At 43.0% G+C, this 23815-nt stretch overlaps 1 protein-coding gene across 1 annotated transcript; it reads left to right on the top strand.

Annotated features, from left to right (window-relative positions):
• Positions 1-4407: 4407 nt before the first annotated feature.
• On the top strand, positions 4408-23277 carry LOC124280988 (glutamate receptor ionotropic, kainate glr-3-like). Its single transcript, XM_046716995.1, is given in 5 exon segments — positions 4408-4449; positions 15653-15860; positions 20575-20774; positions 20776-20919; positions 21617-23277. Coding segments are annotated over 4 exon segments (1065 nt in total). The 5' UTR covers positions 4408-4449; positions 15653-15772; the 3' UTR covers positions 22250-23277.
• Positions 23278-23815: the final 538 nt, after the last annotated feature.

Genomic DNA, 23815 nt, shown 5'->3' with positions numbered 1-23815 from the left:
TGAAGTAGAACGCCGGAAGGCGTTCGAAATAACCAGTTCTGCGCTGGCGAAGAAATTACATACACCTCGGACAACAGTGTTTTAAAATATTTCCATTTAGAACAAAACAAAACCAAAATTTTACATTTTCGCGGAACTAAAGATCTGTTTTGTCACAACATGGTGATTTTATCGCTGACATACAATCAAATCATGATCATATGGAAGATGCGTATGTTTAAAATAGCCAAATACACAAACCAGATCGTTATCTGGGGCTGCGTTTTGCCAAACGCTAATAGCTGGCAGCCAACAGTTTAACTGCTTCCTCGGTGACCTGCAAAATGCCTTGACACGATGATTGCGGGTTTCCTGGACAAACACATATAATTCTTGAATCACTCTTTGGCTTACCAAAGGTGACTGTGATACTGATCAGATATTAAACTGTGGAGTGGACGACGTCCTCGTATGCATATAGTTCAATCAGAGCGTTCGAGACAGATAAATAAACAATATACGGTGAACCGTTGGGCGGAACGGAACAGGGCTACGGAAAGGACGGACGGAACAGGCAGGAGACCGAAAATATTAACTCGGTAGCCATAACGTTTGACGGAATTTCGCTTCCTGAAGTGAGAATCTCCGATTGCCGAGGAAGTGATTTGTGGGGAGTCGATCAGGGTGATGCATCTCGAAGTTTGATTTGTCTGGTGAGAATGCATCTAACGAAACCACCTCAGATGAGTGAAGGTTTGCGCGGGGGCAATTGGCTTTTCATCTTTCGCGCCTTTGTGATCGTCTGTCCGCTCACTTTAAGGATTTCCAGTAATGGGATGATAAGAACGGCCCAGAATGATGAGTTGCTGTTTGAAACTGGAAAGGGGTTCCTTCCTCTTTGCTGCATTATGCTGAAGACAAAATTAACCCAGCATACGACCTTTGGTTGCGCTTCTCCGCCTGTCATTGAATAAAACCAGGAGATGGCGCCGAAGCGGACTTTCGGTAATACTGTATCGGGGTGGGGTGAGGTGAAACTGGGTTTAACGATAAATTGCTTTAGAGTATTTTCGCTCATATGACGACACGGTATGCGTGTATATGCTTAATACTAAGCCCGGACTTAAAGGCTGGTTTTATAATTACTTCATTACACTGAGATACCGACCTGCGAAACTGAAGCGTACCCATCAGGCACCGTGCATACTCCGAGCCGACCAGTGCTTGCTGCTTACCCGATAATACCCGTTTTCGGGCGGGACCTTAGTACCGCATCTTTCGGTACGCGGTCAGGGGATCAGGAACCCACGCTTTCCGCTTTCCAGACGGACGCTCTCACCCTTACGGAGCGTTATACGTACCTTCGGGGTGAGTTACCAATGTCCACGGTGGTGAATTGCATGAAATCTCCGCTGAACTCCGGCAGGATTCTGGACTAAATTATCAAAGTACAATTTGAATAATTGCCAACCGGGCATGCAGGCATTAAACACACACACGCACGCCGCACCAGGCGCACGCACACGCACAGCTCGCCGAACCGTCCATATTCACATCTGCGCACAAACGCAACACCCCGGTACAAACCGCTAATAAAACAAACTTAAACAGACGAAAAACCCCACATTCGAGCGCAAAGTAACAAAACGCCATACCGCTGGCGAACACACAGAGTTGAAGCTAAAGGCTACCACACGATAAATGCAAAACAAAACAACATACTAAACAGGTATCACAGAAGTCACAAAGGCATAAAACACGTAGAAAAGCACTTTCAAAGCTGCGCATAAAGCACGGAAACAAACGGAAAAAGCAAAACCACTTTTGTAGTACGCTGACATCAACCTGCCTCATTGGTTTTGGTACATTTACACAACGCCAGCAAAGTTCATACCGGCGTAGTCCAGATATCCTGCGTTTATTTTTATAAAGCGCAGGTCCAGCACATACTGATGCAGCATCGTCTGCGCCAAAGTCGCTTCATCTATGCGGCAGGTGCTTAAACCAGCTTGTATCGACGGTGGACTTCTGTAATCCATTGTCGCCTATAAGCGCAATGCGAACATATAGACATACAGAAATATAGACAATACAGACTGCGAACTTTATGAACGTACGAACATACAGACATATAGACATTACAGACTGAACATATGACATTGAACAGCCACAGGAGCGAAAGCTGGTGTATGAACATATAGACATATAGACCATACAGAACCGCAAAGAAAGTACTATGAACGTACAGACATAGACGTACGGACATCCAGACAATGGCGGGCAGGAAAACATCAGACATATGAACAACCACAGACATATAAAATTGCGCCGAAACATCCGAATATGAACAGACATATAGACGGACAATGTGCGAACTGGCGAGGCATCAGACAATAGACGTACGGACATACAGACATATAGACATACGAACATGGGCATACGGAACATCCAGACAATGGGCATGCAGACGATACAGACATATGAACTATACGAACTTATATAGAATGTCAGGGCAATGGGCGTGAATACAGGCATATAGACAGCCACAGACATACATAGACAGCGCGGACAATGGGCGGCATACGAACATATAGACATACAGACATCCAGACGTAACGTTGGAACATCAGACAGCGGACGCAGACGTATAGCAGCCACAGATGCTCTGAACCTTTGGGCAATAGACAATACAGACGCTACCGGAACATATGAACCCAATACAGACAATAAGACTTGGGAACGCGCAAAGAAATATAGACATACGGAGCTTGTCCGGACGCTACGGTCATACAGACATACAGACATACGGACTGTACCGAACTATACGAAATGAACGCCACATCAAACCTCACAGACCACGCAGAATGATTCCAGGTGGTGTAAATGCGTATTTAAAATGGACAGATGACAGTCAGAGGTGTCGAATTTGTTTCTGCAGGGTTTGGATGATACCTTGATAACTAGAATGTTCATAATTACTAGTATTATGTTCATAGGTTGATATTCACTGCAGACTGGCACTTTGAAGAAGTATGAAGGCGCGAACATTCACGTCCGTATCAAAGTGAGTCAGTGAAATTATAGTACAACGCCGCTTTTAGCAATATTCCAGCAATATCCGGCGAGGGACACGAGAAATGGGCTTCACACATTGTACCCCATGTGAAAATCCGAACCCGTGTGTACTTCAGCGGGACCGAGCGGACACTTTAACTATTAAGGCTTACCCCACCGCCCCCATATATCAAGTAACACACTGACTAACAAAGACAAAAGCAAGAAACACAGCGAAGGCTATAACGACAGATTTAACCACGTTATCGCATTTCTACAACTCAAGACACATGCCGGAATCGAAACACCGTACTCCAATCACGCTGGCAAAAGATATCCTAACGATATCAATGTTTCGGAAATATTCACACCGACGTTGCTTTGACATCTGGAACAAGATCACGCGAGACTTGTCTCGGGATGGAAACTGAGACAAAAGAGGTCACGCAAGGCCGGTTTCATTGCATTTCAATAGCTTTGCTTAGTCCACGAACTGCACTGTCTACCTCTTCAATGATGGAAATGCGCAAGTCCACCATTTCTCTATCGTGATCGCGTTATGCATTTCACAAAAGGTAGGTTGAACAATACCAGATTAAAATTGCTGGCGGGGTTGGTCTAGTGGTTATAAGCGTTTGTTCCCACGCTGGCTGGTTGCGGGTTTTGTTTAACGCTGCACTCAGCTGCCATCCCCAGCTATATGGCGGCGGTCTGCGCCATAATGATGTGATCAACAGCATGAGCATCGATCTACGCATTTGGGATACCAAGCTGACATGTGTCAGCCAAGTCAGTCATCGTCCAGCCATGCATGTATATGTTCCGCGTCAAAATTTTGTAAAATTTGTCCGAGACAACCTAACTTTAGGTTGAGTCCCGCTTGGGTTGGCCAGGATCAGCTGATCAACATTTCGACTCAAATACTCACCCAACTGTGGATTTTCCATACACGTAATTTTCTACTTTGTTTACCAAACGTCTCATTCGGATTCCTTGGTATGCCATTTTCAACAGCTTAACGAGTGAGTTTGGTTTTACGCCGCTTTTAGCAATATTCCAGCAATATCGCGACGGGGACACCGAGGAAATGGGCTTCACACATTGTACCCATGTGAAATATTAATCAAACCGCTTATCCTTCAGCGTGACGAGCCGACAATTTAGCCACAAGGCTACCCCACCGCCCCCTTAATGAGCTTGAGATACAAAGGTCAAGTCGAGAGACTAACCAGATCACCTGAATTAAAATATATTCCAGTAGGGTAATATTAAAGTTTTAAACTAAGTCTTTTTAACATTTATTAATATTAATTTAATTTCGTGTGTATGTAATGAACCTTATGTTGCACTATATTTCACATTTCAGAGTTCCAAGTCAGACGCTAAGTGGCCGAAATCATTATTACCACCATACACGTAAGTCCTAATTAATCGCAGCTGCCTGCAGCAGAATCGCGTTTCCCACAAAGCGATCTTAGCGCTAACACGATCTTAAGCTTGCCATGCGATTACGGCACCGCATACTGTAGTCATTCGTATTGTTTAGATTCTGTTAGAGGCGTCTTGGCCCTGTTTCACTAAGCGACTGGCACTTGTCGTAACTCTATGTTAAAGCATTGGAGCTACGATAGTGCGTAAAGCGCTCTGAGCCTGGAGATGAAGCTCTCTTCTGCAGCGCTAAGATAGTCGATAAGTGCCATACATTAATAATATTAACTTACGAGCTACGACTAACACTGGAGCTGAGAGCTTCGAAATCATCTAGGCCCTGTGTCGCTTTGTAAAAACGCATTTTCTATTCCAGTTGGCACAGTCGCATGCCTGGGATCGATACCTCAAGAGTTATTTTAGAAGAAATCATTGGAAACATTCAACTGGACTCCGTCACTTGGACTCCGTGTGCTTATTAATTTTTGCGAGGACGCCGCTGCGCGGAGTTGTGTGTTGTGAACTCTATTCAGCTGCCCGGTACACGCTTATTAGCAGGAAACTATGACATAAAATCCCGACCTCTACATCTCAAAACGAGTCTTACCGAAGGAAATTTCCGAATTCCGCAACGCCTAATCGTTGCTCTTATGATGTTGAGAAGGCCTATTAATCACTGTCGTTTTCTGAGGCGCCATGGTGGTACATTCATCTAAACAGAGTGTATTAGTGATGATATGTATTGTGTTGCCGTTGTTACTTTTTCAGTTAATATGGAAATGTCGCGAGAATAAAAGATCGCTTACGTTGATTTGATAGAAACTGATGACCCAGTTATCCATTCGTTTAGATTACTGCATCAAATTTCCATCAGTGATAGAGTCCTGTTACCTTATGTTTATCATCCAAACACGTTCAATGTGACAACAGAAGTACTCATGCTTACGCGTTTTGAGTATCTCTATAAAATGTCCAACTTCAAGAAGATCCGCTTACGAGAAACTCCCACTCAGCTGCTCTATGTCAGATGGCGGATCCGCATCAAGCGTATTATTGTGTCTTACCCGGAGCTGCTGCTCGGAGGTTTGAACTCGACGCCATCACCTCAGGTCTGTCCTATCAGGAACTCCATCAACTAATGGATGTTCGAACTGGAGCCCCATCAACTAATTGATGTCTGAACGGATGTCATCAACGAACTGGATCCTCCATCAACATATGGATGTATGAACTGGATCTCCATCAACATATGGATGTCTGAACTGATCTCCATCAACATATGGATGTCTGAACTTGATCTCCATCAACATATGGATGTCTGAACTGGATCTCCATCAACATATGGATGTCTGAACTGGATCTCCATCAACATATGGATGTCTGAACTGATCTCCATCAACATATGGATGTCTGAACTGGATCTCCATCAACATATGGATGTCTGAACTTGATCTCCATCAACATATGGATGTCTGAACTTGGTCTCCACTGCCTCATGTATGCCTCGAAATCGAACTCCATCTCTCCATCAACATGGATGTCTGAATCGGATTCTCCATCCGACGTACGGATGTCTGAACTGGAATTTCCATCAACTTATGGGTTTCTGAACTGATCTCCATCAACATAAGGATGTCTGAACTGGATCTCTATCAACATATATGGATGTCTGAACTGGATATCCACTGCCTCATATATGGAAGTTGAAATCTGAACTGGATCTCTATCAACATATGGATGTATGAACTCCATCCACATATGGATGTCTGAACTGGATCTCCATCCACTTAATGTTCGAACTGGATCTGGATGTCTGAACCGGATCAAACATATGGATGTCTGAACTGATCTCCATCAACTTATGGATGTTCGAACTGGATCTCCATCAACTTATGGATGTCTGAACTGGATCTCCATCAACTAATGGATGTCTGAACTGGACCTCCATCAACTTATGGATGTCTGAACTGAATCTCCATCAACATATGGATGTCTGAACTGGACTCCATCAACTTATGGATTAATCTGAACTTCTCCATCTCCATCAACTTATGGATGTCTGAACTGGACTCAATCAACTTATGGATGTATGAACTGGATCTCCATCAACATACGGATGTCTGAACTGGATCTCCATCAACATATGGATGTCTGAACTGATCTCCATCAACATATGGATGTCTGAACTTGATCTCTATCAACATATGGATGTCTGAACGATCTCCATCAACATATCGAGGTCTCATGTCTGTCTGAACTGGATCTCCATCAACATGGAAGTCTGGAACTGATTCTCCATCAATCTTAAGGATGTCTGAACTCTCCAGCTTGTGGATGTTCGAACTTGGATCTCCATCAACTTATGGATGTCTGAACTTTGATCTCCATCAACTTATGGATGTCTGAACTGGATCTCCATCAACATGGATGTCTGATGGATCAGTCTGAACTGGTGCTTCTCAATCAACATATGGATGTCTGAACTGGATCTCCATCAACTTATGGATGTCTGAACTGATTCTCCATCAACTGATGGATGTCTGGAACTGGATTCTCCATCAACTTACGGATGTCTGAACTGGATCTCCATCAATCAGCTTATGGATGTCTGAACTGATTCTCATCCACATATGGATGTCTGAACTCGGATCTCCATCAACTTATGGATGTCTGAACCGAACTTCATCAACATATGGATGTCTGAGCTGATCTCCATCCACTTATGGATGTCTGAACTGAGACTCAATCAACATCATGATGTGAACTGAATCTCCATCGGACGTTCATGCGTGATGTCTGAACTGGAGACTCAATCAACTTATGGATGTCTGAACTGGATCTCCATCAACTTATGGATAGGTCGAACTGGACTCCTTCAACTGACTTATGGATGTCTTGATCCTCCATCAACATACGGATGTCTGAACTGGAAATCTCCCATCAACTTATGGATGTCTGAACTGGATCTCCATCCACTTATGGATGTCTGAACTGGATCTCTCCATCAACTTATGGATGTCTGAACTGGATCTCCATCAACTTATGGATGTTCGGAACTGGATCTCCATCAATTTATGGATGTCTGAACTGAACTGGATCTCCATTATGGATGTCTGAACTGGATCTCCATCCACTTATGGATGTCTGAACTGGACTCAATCAACTTATGGATGGATGATCTGGAACTGATTGACTCTGAATCAACAAATTATGGATGTCTGAACTTGATTATGGATCCATCAACTTATGGATGTCATGGACCGAACTCTCAATCAACTTATGGATGTCTGAACTGGATCTCCTTCTTAACAGACCGCCGCCATATAAAGTTGGCGCTGAAAGGCGTAAAACAACAACACCTTCAATGTCTGTTTTACTTCAAGCATCCTCATCCGTGATAATTTCCGGGTTAGAATAGATCTTCAGCGATCCATGATTGTTGTAAGAGGCGACTAAATGATCCATATGAAAGTACAGATCGCCGTTTTATTCTACCCTAAGTACATTGTGTTATTTAGATGTCATTAAATGTATGACAGGAGAAGTCGATGTCTCCCTGAGAAAACAGGATTTACCAAGCGGAAATGTGACATTTAAGCACATCGTAAAAGCACTACGTATATCAGTTGATCGACATAACCAGGACAAACATGGGGATTTCGAGCATCCTTAACTAACATAGCTTTACAACTAAGATGGAGATGAGAGAAAACTAAATAGTGTGGATGTTTGTGTGGGAAGAACTCAGTAGCTCGCTAATGTGTTTGTTCATCATTGTCTAAGTACAGTTTCTTTCTCAAGACACATTAGATTATTGACATGTGTTAAATCGTGACACCCGTCAATCTGTAAGCATATTTGTTCTGATCAAATTTCGTAACTACAGTCCGTTTGGGTTCAAATGAGAACGATGAATGATTGAATATCTCGAAATAGGGATAAGTGCACAAAACATAAATAAGACACATGGTCCTGAAACCTGTGAGCCAAGCAAGGTCTGAAATCTGACGTTTTATGATCGATCGCGGAAAATGTTGTTTAAGAAACCATCATGTAATATTGTGCTATTTTCACGCTTCACACCGAGGGGTGACAAACGGGATTCGAAACCAAAGACGCATAAGGATCCTGTCGTGCGAAAACACCTTCTCAGCGAATTCAAAGGGTGGGGTAGCCAGTGGTTAAAGCGTTGGCTCGTCACGCCGAGGACCCGAGTTCGATTCCTCACATCGGTACAATGTGTGAAGCCTATTTCTGGTATCCCACGCTGCGATATTGCTGGAATATTGCTAAAAGCGGCGTAAAACTAAACTCACTCAGTGCAAAGTACTTCATCTAATCCTCAACGAATGGGCCATCCATTTCCTTACAATTGGGAGGAAGGAAGATTTACGCATATTAATATTGACATTTTCATAAAACGGTCGTGATAATGCTAGAAGGAATAGAAACAGACAAATTTGACAAACAATCTCCCAATCGCCAAGATTCGCTTTATGAGAGTTACGTGCGCGGACCGCCTCGTGGTGTAGTGGTAGTTAGAGCGTCCGCCCGGAGAGCGGAAAGGTCGCGGGTTCAGATCCGCGACATCAGTAAAATATGGTACTTGTTGGTCCCCGCCTGGCGCTCGGCATTAATGGTGTACAACAAGAACTGGTCGCTTCGGAGTCAGTATAATGTGTCTTCTCCTGGGTATTCATGCTTCACTGCGGCATGGTATCTCCGGTGATTTAGCTTTGCCTATAAAACCAGCTTCAAGTCTGAACTAAAGTAGAAAGCAGCCGCACGTACATACACATGCACGTCATGCATCGTACGTCATATGAGCGAACTATTCTCAAGCACGACGTTAAACCCAATTTCATCTCACCTCACCTCACCTCACCTCACCTCACCTCACCTCACATGACGCGCGTCAGGATCCGCTTATGACCTTACTTCTGGTTTTCGCAAACTCGGCCCACGTAGATGTGATACATATCTTGCTTCTCCGCCACATTAAACAAACACTTCGTGATAAACTGAAAGAACAGACAAAGCGGCGTGACATCTTCCTGTATCTAAAAGCTGTTGATGCATGTTGTGAGAAAAAGATATGAGTAATATTGATTTCTTCTTTTACTAGCCCGTCCTGCAAATAGTAACTAACTGTAACTAATATTCGCAGTTTATCTACGATCGATTTATTTATTTCGACGTTCATGCTGTTGTGGCCGATGTGACGTTAAATATTAACTCACTCACTCACTCATGCTGTTGTGAATCTCCTCTGCATAAACAAGACGACAGTATTGCCTGTATAAACACATGGTGAACGTGCATGACATGTGACGGTCACGTGTCCCCATCCTGTGTTTTTGCTCGATGTTTAACGCTGAACTTTATTATTTGAGCTGTCTGACTTCATTCTGTAAATATTTACCACAAGCATCGACCTTCTGAATTGGTATGTGATTTCCCGCATTAACCAGGAAATTCTACCAAGTCGCTTCTTACAACAAGCAGACCCGTGAAGAACCGGGTTAGAATTGGTTTTCAGCAACCCGTGCTTGTCGTAAGAGGCAACTAACGGGATCGGGTGGTCAGGCTCGCTGACTGGGTTGACACATGTCATCGATTCCCAATGGCATAGATCGATGCTCATGCTGTTGATCACTGGATTGTCTGGTGCAGGCTCGATTATTTACAGACCGCCGCCATATAGCTGGCATATTGCTGAGTGCGGCGTTAAACAACAAACAAACAGACAAGCAAAGAGCATGGCTAAAAAGGACCATGCTTGATATCGTAGATGGAACGATTGTTGCGACTATTAGACAAGACTGATGGTTGCCAGCCATATTCCAACGCCATCGGTTTGAATAACAAATATGGTTCGGTAGCTCTGAAAAGCCATATTTCATTCTTTGTCGTGCAAGAATCTTACCATCATGGGTTCGAATCCCAGAATCTCCTTGGTCTGCCAGCACATTACCTGGAGGGCGGTAGTTTAGCCTGGTGTGGTTATAGCGAAGACCCGGGTTCAATTCCCCATGGGTACAAAGTGCGACACTTGTCTGGTGTCCCCGCGGTGATATTGTTGGAATATTGCCAGAAACTGGAAAGTATACTCACTCACTCACTTCATACGTACGTGAATGGTTGTTGCCGACTTCAACATTAAAGTGCTGGTCTGCAAAGTGTCAACGTATCTACATATGAACATATCATTGTATCAACGCCATTTGCAGAAAAAACACGCTTTAAAATCAAGAATAAAAGTCGCAAAATTAATAGATCGTATTACACTCACTCTCAAAATGTAAGTCTAAGATACATGGCTACAGGATGTCCTTCCTCATAAAACAGACCCACCGTGATACAACTTAATTGCATATATTTTCTGGAAGTAGATGCACGCCCTCATCAGTCACTCATCACAGCCCTTTCAGCTCACACTCTTCGTTCATCCCTTTGAATTGTCTTATAGCGCTTGCTGTTTGTCCATTAGAGCTGCCACGTGTTTTGCGTGTTGATTTTAAAGCACCTTATTTGGTAATGTTTCGTCAGAAAACATATTATATCGCTTAAAACGGATTGTCAGGCACATGTCAACAACACAAGCATTTGTGTTTCATGCCAGTCAGTCCACAATCGATCCTAGTCTGTATATTTTATTTTAATGAGCATGATCTCCGGAAACTGCATCATCTCAGAAAGGGTAGTTATATAAATATGTTTGATGTTTGACGAGCATTGGTTTTGAATTCCAAAATTCGACCGGATTATGAGAAGTCGAAGCATCTTCGGAGCTCGCATTCGTGAATCAATTCCCGTGGTTCTGACGATTTTAAATGTCGCGCCTTTGGTTTGCGTACAATTCGAGCGACCAATCAAGATAAGCTAAATGTAAGTGAGTAGGGAGGTAACTCATATTACCTGGCTTTAATAGACATGGAGATATGCCTTCCATCAAATATTTTCGAGGACTTGATTGGTGTCATACATTATTATTGATTCATTGTAATTTCTATTGTAATAAAAAAAAATTAACTGCCATGTTATTAAGATCGTCGGTTCTACAATCAGGTTGGTATGTAACGGAGATTCTGATTGGACCGTTAAATCAGCGTAACAAATCAAAGGTGAGAAAAATCAAGCGCAGGTAATTTGAGATGGGTATGGATTCCTACGTTGGTAACGGTTTATCGAAATGCGACCTCCGGGTTACATGGTGAATGGTTTCTTTGGTAGCCATTTAGGGTTTTGCGCAACGCACAAATATGACATCAGTGTGCACACACGTGGAGAATGAACGCGGAAACACAAACTTACCGCGCCCTGGGAGACACAAATACCGACAGCGTACCAACATCACCTCAAGAGCATTTATGAGCGTCTGTTATTTCACCTATCAGTCGTGACCATTGTCCACACAATCATTCTTTGTTTGTGTGTTGCTTAACGCCACACTCAGCAATATCGAATCTATGGGCGGTGGTCTGTAAATACTCGTGTATAGACCTGACAATCAAATGATCAACAGCATGAGCATCGATCTACGCAACTGGCGTACGATGATATGTGTCAACCAAGTCATGACCACCCGATCCCGTTAGTACCCTCTTGGGTTGCTGAAGATCAATTCTAACGCGGATCTTCACGAGGACACACGATCATTGATTCATTCCACGGATCGTTCCAGGCTCCTAATTAATTGTCTGAACGTACGAGTACTCTACACCACTAAACCTTGCACTGGTTTGCACTCTCCTTAACTTCAAGATCTGTATTATCATCATGACTGTCACAACAATGCCTTAAGAACTTAATCTCTCTCTATTCTCTTGTACGTGCACTTCGATCCTCCAGATGAGCACTACTTAATCAGCTATTGTTTACTTCTGAGATGCCAGGCCGTTACCTTTTCGGTTTGGATCTCCAGTTATGGCACTTTCTTCCTTTTGGACTAAGTGACACTACATCTAAAAGACGTTGTCAAGTCTCGCCTTAAGACACACCTCTTCCACTCCAGCATTCACGATTGTGTGCATATGTCCATGAACCTGTCAATGGATGCTGGGCGCGTAAAAATATCATCAATTATTATTATGTTCTACAGATTAAAAATGGTATGTAGCAGAGAGGTTCGAGGTGATCTGGCACAGTCAGGCTATAGTTTGGCGTGAAATGCATGTGGACCCGTTTTTTGTAAATATCTCTTCATCAATGACCCAATAGATCTCAAACTGTGCAGGTGGATGTTTTGTCGAACAACCTAATCACATTGTAAATCACCGATTTTATGCATTTGTATTAAAGAATTTTTCTATGTAACTGGCAACAAAATAAACAGTAGAACGCAGACGGCTTGCAGAGGAGGAGGCCAATGACCTGTAACAGCGGGTCATTGGATGAAGAAGATATTTACAAAAACGGGTCCACATGCATTTCATGCGCCAAACTGTAGATTAAGCTTTTATCAGCTCAAAGCGCTTGCGCTACGCAGTTTAGACAGTGAATGGGTCTTCTTTCAGGAAACGCTGCCAAGTCGAACCCACTAAGAACTTTCCGGAGAATATGTGAGCTCCCCAACACTGCAGCCTTCTGCATTACCCAGTGTCAGAAGGGCTGTACTCCCAGTGGAGAACCTGGGCACTCTCTGATCTGCGCCAAGAGATCAGGAGGTACCAAACCAAGGGCACCAAGAACAATGGGGAGTCTGACGACAATGTACTTGGGATGCAAGCGAGACATTTCAAAGGCATTACTCAAAATGACACGAAAGTTTGACAGCATGTGTTTGACGTGTGAAAACAACTTTTAAAATTCTAACAACACGTGTTGTCAAACTTTAGTTTGCCGTGTGAAGGCCGCTTTAGGGTCGACTGGGAATTGACAGTTCAAACATAGACATAGATAGAAAATGACCACCCGATACGAATAAACGGTTATATTCCATTCTTTTTTTTAGGTGATTAATATATCACTTCTAAGACCTTGACCGTCTCATGATTGAACCATTAACCAATGTGTATTGAAGAATCATTAAGAAGTCCAAACAATCGGTATTATGGTCAAAATATTATATATGACCAATCATACAAACTGGGTCTCACTTCCAACATTCCGAAGGGCCTTTGAAAGTCAGGTTTATACAAAGACACTTAATACCCCCATGGGGAAGCAATTGTAGAATTCAATTTGTAAGATGTTGTTAGCGTTAGCGGCGTCTCTGTTCAGCGATGTCTTTATTGTGCCAATTACTTTATCATCAATATAAAAATGGCATACGATCAATTATCGATACTTGTTCACCTTGTTGTGCTGCTTAATGTTTGTTACAGTCACGGGGTTTCCACTGTGACAAAAAGTAATTTCATTATCTCGTTATCGATCTTTACTTTTGAAAGTACACTGTTTGGGAGTGGAGGTCGTTTAAGGCCCCTTTGAGAATGGAATACTCTAGTAATCAGCAGGGAAGAAAGAATGTTGTTTAGAATTAATTGCATGTCACGGTCGATTTGGAAACGTGGAATTTTTGACGAAGTAACATCTGTTTTCCCACTGCGGTGGTGAATAAATTTGTGAATTTTGTGAACTGACATTTGTGCCACTTTGCAGAATGTAGTCAGCTAGCCATGTTCAAAATACAATTAGGTGCGTCGAGCAACCGGTACCACCACTATGTTGACCCTATAGTCTTTTCTAGGGGCAGTGGGAGCGGTGGGGTAGCCTAGTGGTTAAAGCGTTGGCTCGTCACGCTGAAGACCCGGGCTCGATTCCCTACATGGGCACAATGTGTTAAGCCCATTTCTGGTGTCCCCCGCCGTGATATTGCTGGAATATTGCTAAAAGCGGCGAAAACTAAACTCAGTCAGTCAGTCAGTTCTAGGGGCAGTGGGGTAGTCTAGTGGTTAATGCATTCGCACGTCACGCAAACCCGGGTTCAATTCCCCACATGGATACAATATGTGAAGCCCATTTCCGGTGTCCCCCTCGTTGATATTGCTGGAATATTGCTAAAAGCGTGTTAAAACCATACTTACTCACTAGCTATAGCCTGCTGAAATTCATTCAAAAAACGGTTCTTAATGAACATGTGGATCCAACCTGTTTAAGGAGGTTCGATTTGCTTACAGAGTTGCGCTCCTTGGTAACACAGGCGACCCGTGATCGAGGGTCGATCCCGTTTCATCTCGATTATGTTTCTAGGTTAGTCTGCACAATGCACGTGATAATGGGTTTTAACAGAGATGATTTGTGAGACCTACATCACTTGGAGCCTTCACCCAGAGTTAAGCTGAAACACCGTGGACTTTATATTATATTATTGAATAATGTCCTAAGCCGTCTGAAAATACTTACTCACCTACTCACTCAGAGTGCACTAGCAAACATCGGTTATATAGACCAACCCCCAAAATGAAATATGACAAAAATGAAGCACTCGATCATTGAATATCTTGTGTATCCTCCTCAGTGGGTCCAAGATACAGATTCTCCTTGTTCTCATGCTCCTTATCAAGTTCATAAAGGAAGCTTGCGGAATCGCATTTCATTCCTCTACTAGAGCTCTGCGGAGTCCTGAGAGATCCACTGGTGCTGGGTGACGTGTGCACGTCGACCGAGGAGTTCATCCCAGGCATGCTGAATTGCGTTGAGGTCCGCTCAACACCCTGCTGCCTAAGGAATTCTGTGACAATCCTGCAAAGAGGAACTGACGACTGATTCCCATAGATGTACGTGACACAGACGTGACCTGTATCGTCTTGTACAATCGCTGCGAGACGAGGCATGTGGAGAGATACTAAATACCCACGTGACACGTGTATCATATAAGGGTCTATTTCATTTGTTTTGATTGGATAAGGGTCACGCAAAGATCACGCTGTTTTTTATCTTTTAAAGAGCGCATTGAATATTATTGCTAAAAAGACTGTTCAAGAAAATATCAGAACGAAAAAGTCTTCCTTCAGCTGCAGGTTTTCATATAAGCATCCTGACTCAACAATGAGCGTTAACTCTTCGGATGAAACGAAGTTGTGCTATTAGATAATGATTCATATACACGTGCTCACATTATAATCGGAATTGTTGTGGACTCTGCTTTCAGGAGAGGTTGTGTTATGAATGTTGAAAGGGTTTTGTCGCTTTTATTTTAGTAATTCATGGCTTTGAGTACAACCTAACTACATTATTCTGATTCCAGTCTCCACCATTTGTGATCGTCAACAACAACATCTCTCAGAGCAGATTCGGTGACAAGTTTGAGGGCATCCTTGTCGACATCATCAGCAAGATCGCAAATCAGGCCAACTTCACGTACGACATGCACGTGGTCTCCGACAATATGTACGGATCTGAGGCCACTCCAGGACAATGGAACGGCATGATCGGCGAGGTGATGAACAACGTGAGTAGCAGTGCTGTAAGGATGTATCGAACTATCGATGGGTTGCAATTGTTGAGTCTTCGATAGCAATTAATCGATGGCAGAAACGAAAAACTATCGATGCATCGATAGTATGGGTGACTATCGATAGGTTAGAAATTGACTTCCGTTGATAATTGAGCAGCGCAAAATACAAATTCATTCACTTTGATTTTAAATTTATCCGCCCCTGTTACCTCTTAAACAAACATGTCGACAAACGCGGAGTTTGAATTTGTAAATAACAATGGGTTTGTTTTAACTGTTTACTTGATCAGGGCTTCAAGTTTCTTGTCAGATATTAAAGAAGACTGAAACAACTTGGTTTTTTTTCATATACTGTGTATTCATTTGAGAAATGACTTCAAAATAGTTCAAATAGTTGGTCGCAATAGACTATCGATATCGCAACACTGTGTGACAATAGACTATCGCTATCACAACAGTGTGTGGCAATAGACTATCGCTATCACAACAGTGTGTGGCAATAGACTATCGCTATCACAACAGTGTGTGGGAATAGACTATCGCTATCACAACAGTGTGTGGCAATAGACTATCGCTATCACAACAGTGTGTGGGAATAGACTATCGCTATCACAACAGTGTGTGGGAATAGACTATCGCTATCACAACAGTGTGTGGCAATAGACTATCGCTATCACAACAGTGTGTGGGAATAGACTATCGCTATCGCAACAGTGTGTGGCAATAGACTATCGCTATCACAATAGTGTGTGGGAATAGACTATCGCTATCGCAATAGTGTGTGGCAATGGACTATCGCTATCGCAATAGTGTGTGGCAATAGACTATCGCTATCGCAATAGTGTGTGGCAATAGACTATTGCTGTCACAACAGTGTGTGGCAATAGACTATTGCTATCACAACAGTGTGTGGCAATAGACTATTGCTATCACAACAGTGTGTGGCAATAGACTATTGCTATCACAACAGTGTGTGGCAATAGACTATCGCTATCACAACAGTGTGTGGCAATAGACTATCGCTATCGCAATAGTGTGTGGCAATGGACTATCGCTATCGCAATAGTGTGTGGCAATAGACTATCGCTATCGCAATAGTGTGTGGCAATAGACTATTGCTTTCACAACAGTGTGTGGGAATAGACTATCGCTATCGCAATAGTATGTTGCAATAGACTATCGCTATCGCAATAGTGTGTGGCAATAGACTATCGCTATCGCAATAGTGTGTGGCAATAGACTATCGCTATCACAGCAGTGTGTGGCAATAGACTATCGCTATCGAAACACTATGTGGCATGGGGGGAGACGACTAACTTGAGGGAGTGGTAAGATAGGAACCCAATATCACAAAATTGAGCATCAGCGGTATCATATTTAAAAAAGAAGGTACAACGTAGATGGCGTGTCATAGATTGGGAAGGGGTAAAGATAATATATGGAAGAAACGTGGGGTGGGGGTGGGGGTTGGCGGGGTGGGGGATTGTTTGTTGGGGTTGGTGAGACGAGAGTTGGCTGATGAAAAGAGCGGTTATCTGACGGTAGTAGGGGATTGGAAAATCTATTCCCAGTGTGCACACATTTCTGTAGTTGTGATATTATCCTATTCTCTTCGAATGCATACAAGACTTGTATTTTTATAATTTGTAGTTTCAAATAATAATTTCTTCGTTCAAAAATTTAATTACGACTTGCGTTGATCTGGCTTTAACCACAAATTGGTGTTAACGCAATTATAAGTGTGTTATTCAGTTCCCACTCCACCTTTCGATTCTAGCTTTATGAACAAAGGCATAATGCAGTCACCTGATAGAGATAGATTGGCCAACGATGACTTACTTCGCTTACTGTTAACAGGAACATTAACACAATAAACGTACATGACGAATTGACAGCAGTGATATCGCGAAAATACAAAAGCAGTCCTTCCCTCTCATTTATCATCCAATCGAGTAAACTTGACCTGATCAGAAAAGCATTTGAAATTCCTTCCTTTTCTATTATCATCGAATCAATTTCGATTTTTCACAAAAATGGAAGTCCTACAACTGGTAGTCTAGACTGCGGACTTTAAATTGTGTACCCCTCATTGCAGTTTGATTAAATGTCCAAGTCGCGGTGGCTGAGCGGGTTAGGCGGCTGATTGTGTGTGTTGGCTGACTCTGAGGGTGTGGGTTCGAATCCCGAATGGAACTCAGCCCAACAAAGTAGTACTAGAATCTGTACTTTACTAAGAAAGGTTATTCCCAAATATTGCATATGTTACACTCTTCGTCGATTATTATTATTGTTATGTTTTACAGATTAAAGATAATATGCAGCAGAGAGGGTTCGGGTGATCCTGGCACAGTCAGGCTTTTAAAGCTCATCATGAGCTCAGGGCCCTTGCCCCCTCTACACGCAGCCCAGACAGCGAATGGGACTTCCCCCAGGAAACGCTGCCTAGTCGAACCCACTAAGAACTTTCCGGAGAATATGAAGGCTCCCCAACACTGCAGCCTTCTGCATTACCCAGAGTGTCAGAAGGGCTGTACTCCCGGTGGAGAATCCGGGCACTCTCCTGATCTGCGCCAAGAGACTAGGAGGTACCAAACCAAGGACACCGAGAACAATGGGTAGCCTGACGACAGTGTACTTGGGATGCAAGCGAGACATTTCAAAGGCGAGGTCCGCATACTTAGTATGCTTTTCCTGAATCTTGTCAAACACATTGGTGTCAAAAAAAGATAGAAAATGCAATAATATTTTTACATTCATTGGCTTTATCAAAAAGGACAAGATCAGGTTTTTGGGCTGGAATTCTCCTCAGGCTGTATATGGGCCTATGCCAGAGAAGTTTGAAAGTATCATTTTCCATGACGCCCTGGACATGTTCAGGGTCGTACCATGGATGGACCTCGGAGTCAAAGCCACAGGCATGTCGGAGACGGTAGTAAAAGCAACGAGCCATGCCATCATGTCGTTTAAGATATGCTGTTTGTGCCAAGGAAGGGCATCCACTGACAAGGTGTTGGACAGTCTCTGTGAATTCATTGCAAAGTCGACATTTCATGTTGATATTTTCTTTAAGAATCACAGTTAGGCGATTACGAGTGGGAAGTGACTGGTCCTGAGCAGCAAACAGAAAGCCCTCAGTTTCACATTTAAGACCAGCTGACTTCATTCAGGCGAAGGAGTCGGTAGGATTGCTATTCTGTTCAACACACTGCATGTACACACGATGCAATGGCTTCTCAGAAAGCTTCTCCACAAAAGACCGACTCTGGGCAGACTTGGTGAAGGACTTCACCTGGTTTACTCCCATCGCTGTACCATCCAGCAGTACATCGCCATCAACAAAATCAACCTTAAATCTCAGATTCTGTCCAACAACCTTGGCACGCTTAAAATAGCTGTGGAATTCCTTGCTTTCATCATTAGTCTTCACATGCATCACCAGAGGATCATCCGATAAATAAATATGTGCAAAAGAACACAATAAATTCTATCACGAAGAGCCTCCACATTAATCAAACCCCGACCTCCAGAATTGATTGGCATGTATAAACGGTTAAGAGAGGAACGAGGGTGGTGGGCTCTATTATCAGACATGATCCTTCTGGTCAGACGGTCAAGACTGTGGATGTCTTGTTTTGTCCAATCAACTACTCCAAAGGAATAGGAAAGGACTGGCACAGCAAACGTATTGGTGGCTTTGACCTTGTTTCGAGCATTTAGCTCTGAGCTCCAGATTTTCTTTAAACGAGATTTGTACTCGGCCCGAAGTTTGTCTTGAATCTGGGCATTCTGGAGCTTGTCTCGAACTTGCATTCCATGATAGGTGTAGGCCTGATCTTCCACAAGATTCTCAATAATTCCTCCCCCTTGTAACTTGACCGATCCATCATTAGTTACCTTGCCACGTTTCAAATGGACAGTATTACATTTGTCGAGTCCAAATGTCATGCCAATATCATTAGAAAAGGACTCGACAAGGAGAACCTGCTCTTTCAAATTGGAATCTCCTTTGGCAAGGAGCTCGATGTCATCCATGTAAAGGAGATGAGTAAGAGGTGTTGGGGATCTGTGCTGAGGAGGTCCGGGATGGTAACCCTCCTCTTTATTGAGCAGAAAGCTCAAAGGATCTAAAGACAGACAAAAAAGCAAAGGACTAAAGGAATCCCCCTGAATTATTCCCCTTCTGATTGGAATAGATTCCGAAGTCTGCACCTGCCCTTGCGAGTACATCTCAAGTTGAGTCGACCAGCAACTCATTAAAGACTTGAGTAAATCAAGTAGTCGCTCCGGGAGGTCAATACAATGAAGAGACTTCAGAATCCATTCGTGAGGGACAGAGTCGTATGCTTTTTTGTAGTCAATCCAGCACATGGAGAGGTTGCGGTGATATGTTTTAGCCTCTTCCAAAATCATTTTTTGTACAAAGAAGTTGATCCTTGCACCCCAACATCCCTTTCTTGCTCCCTTCTGCTCTCTGTAAAATTATATCATTGAAAGAGCAGTAAGATGACACGAGTTTGTCCAAACACCCTGTGAATATTTTGTATTGTGTATTCAAACATGTGATAGGGCGGAAGTTTTGGGATCAGCCAAGTCTCCTTTCTTGGGGAGAAGTATTGTGCGACCTTTGCAGAACCATGGGAGGAACATAACTTGTGTCAATGAGAGTATTGAAACAGTGTAGTAATTATTATTATTATTATTATTATCTGCAGGTGGCGAGACATTTGCTGCAGCTCCACTCACCATAGCATCCACAAGGGCTGGCGTCATCACGTTTTCCCAGCCCATCATGGACGCCGGCATCCGCATCCTGTACAAGAAGCCCACGACGTCCACATACAACCAGTCCTTCTCATCCCTCCTCTCGCCCTTCACCACCGGGCTGTGGTTCATGATCCTCGCATCCTTTGTCGGTGGCAAGTCTCATCTTCTTCGCTATCGGAAAGCTTAGCCCGTACGAAGAACTTCAGGACAACCCCCACGTCGGCGACGACATCCCCTCACCACCACGCTCGTCAACGCCTTCATCTACACCATCAGCTCCTTCATGCACCAAGGTAAGGAAAGTGTGGCAGCCCTACCGACGATAATAATGGATACACTATTGCTAAAATTCACTAAACTGTACGCCGCTAAACTGGTCTAGGGCTCGACAATCTCATATTCTGTTCTGATCCCTATGGCCATATTTCATATTTTTGTCCCTGCACATATCATCAAAATATTATAAATGTGATATTCTAAATAGATTCCTAAGTTCATATCACCTCAACACAATCACATCATTTGTTTTAAAAATAGTACTAATCTTGCTGTCCCAAAAAGAGTCCTCATCATTCCTAATTGATTGTTCTTTAACGCCGGGCTCAGCAATGTCCCAGCTACATGTATATGGCGCCGGTCTGTAAGTAATCGAGTCTGGACCAGACATTCCGGTGATAAAAAGCATGATCATAAATCCTCACGTTTGGATACGATGACATGTGTCAACCAAGTTAGTGAATCTGACCATCAGATCGTGTAAGTCACCTCTTACGACGCTGAAGATAAGTTCTAGCCCGGATATTTACGCATAGACATCTTATTAAGTCAAAGAGAAATAATTAACACTAACTTACTCTTCTTACAGAAAGAGCAGGAGTTCCAAGATCCTCTTCCGGTCGCATAATGTCCATCTTCTGGTGGATCTTCACCACCCTCGTCTTCACCACCTTCGCCGCCAACTTCACGGCCTTCCTCCTTGTCAGACCCTGACATTCGCACAATCCCTTCATGTCCTTCGACGAACTGTCCAAACAGACGGAAATCAAATACGGCACGTTGTCTAAAGGCTACACCAACTACTATTTCTCCAAGTCAAAGAGACCCCTGGAACAACGGCTGTGGAAGAAGATGTCATCCGACGCCACGCTGCTTACAAGGTCCGTGAGCGAAGGCGTTGCTCGCGTCCGGCAGGGAAACTACGCTTTCATCATGGAAGGTCCGTCGGCGGAATACTACGCCGGTCAATATCCTTGCGATACCATGGTCATTGGACAACCCTTGGACGACAGAGCCTACGGATTCGCTTGCGGGCAGAACAGTGATGTGTGTACCCTACTCAATCCCTACATCCTGAGACTCAAGCAGAACAGTTATCTGGCCAACAGGAAACGAAAATGGATGAAGAGTTATCAATGTAGCTTTGGAGGAAAGAATGAAATTAAGATCCGTGGAAGTCCTGTGATCGATGTGTTCGGTATTAGTGGTATTCGGCTGGAGACCCAGTTGTCCTTCAAAAGGTTCTCTGCCGCTTTTTTCATTCTCTTGGCCGGTGTTGTGCTCAGTTTGATCGTTTTGGGAGGGGAGATATTTTATGTTAGTAAATTTGGTCTCCCTCAAAAGTAGTTTTTGAGATATTTCTTTAGTGTTAATAAATGGATCTGTGCAGATGAAGTTTGGTTGGTGAACTGTATGTAAATTTGATCGTTTTGGGAGGGGAGATTTGGTCTCCCTCAAAGAAATTTTGAGATATTGCTTTCGTGTTATAGGTGATGTTCGGTTGGTGAATTGTATGTTCATGTACGTTTGATCGTTTTGGGAGGGGAGATATTTTATGTCAGCAAATTTGGTCTCCCTCAAAAGTAGAGTTTGAGATATTACTTTTCATGTTAATAAGATGGGTTTGTGTGAGTGAGAGTGGGTTGATAACTTAAAAACTATATGCTGATCGTATTTGGATAGGAGATATCTTATGTCAGTAAATGTGGTCACTGTCAAAGGCATTTTATCATTTATAAAGATTAATTTGTATAAATAACATGGGTTTCACATGTCAAGATATGAATGTCTTATGGTGCTCATTAGGGAGATCATTTATCTCAAAAAAATGCTCTCCGTCAAAAATGGTATCAACGGCGCATTTTAAAAGTGATTGTATAGGAGAAAACATTGTAAAGAGAGGACAGCGTGAGTGAATTTTCTAATATTCTAGATATCTTCATCACATTTTAGGACGACTTGATGGCCAAGTAATCATTTGTCACGCGTTTAAACGATAATTAGAAGTATGACATCATTTTGACAGTTCTTCTTGAGACCAGCGCAGCTTGCTTGAGAACATTCCTAACTTGGTGGGGCGGTGGGGGTAACCTAGTGGTTAAAGCTTTTGCACGTCACGCCGAATACCACGGGTTCGATTCCCCGTCGTGATATTACTGGAATATTGCTAAAGCGGCGTAAAACCATACTCATTCACTCACTCACACTCTTGGAATGTCTGGCTTCTCTCATACAAGACATGACTGGTCTAATCAACGTATTCAAGTTCATTTATGCATATTTACCGGTTCGTTACAAAATATATTACTAAAATACTTGTACAGTCTCGCATTTTCCGTAGGTGGTAGTTCAATTGTAATAAACATACTAATTCATACAGTGGCTGTGTTCGTTTTGTTCTCGAGAGATCGCGAGCTCGGTGGTTCAGTTGAATTGCTCGTGTTCTCACGTCATGATCGAACCTGGTGCAGGTAAACCATGAAAATACCAGTACCTGTTTCTGAATATTAGCCACAAGCTTCGTCACGTGGAATCCTGTGTTTCATTTCCTAAGTTTGGAACTTTTATGGTTTGTGCCCGTTTGCACAACACGATCTTAGTGCTAAGACAGACTCGGCCTTAATCAATTTCGACCTTAATCAATGCAAGGATCCGCTATCTTTTGGCTCGAACCTATAAGTTATGATCCCTGGTTAGTACAATCTTCTTGATTACGCTGCTGTGCAGCAGTACAACAGATACATAAACATTTACGCCAATTCCGTGTATTATGATAACTGAAGGGCATTCCTCCTCTTTTCGCGACACCTAATGTTATCACTGATATTTTTCAGCGATCAGTTACAATAATGAAAGTTGCCCTTTTTTGTTAGATAATCCAGACTAGTTATTGTCTGGCGTTGATATTTTATA

This window comes from Haliotis rubra, unplaced genomic scaffold, assembly GCF_003918875.1.
Source record: "Haliotis rubra isolate DU_JTF1 unplaced genomic scaffold, ASM391887v1 Scf278, whole genome shotgun sequence".
Taxonomy (NCBI): domain Eukaryota; kingdom Metazoa; phylum Mollusca; class Gastropoda; order Lepetellida; family Haliotidae; genus Haliotis; species Haliotis rubra.
Note: the sequence above shows the minus strand (reverse complement) of the source record. Positions and strands in the feature narration are given on the sequence as shown.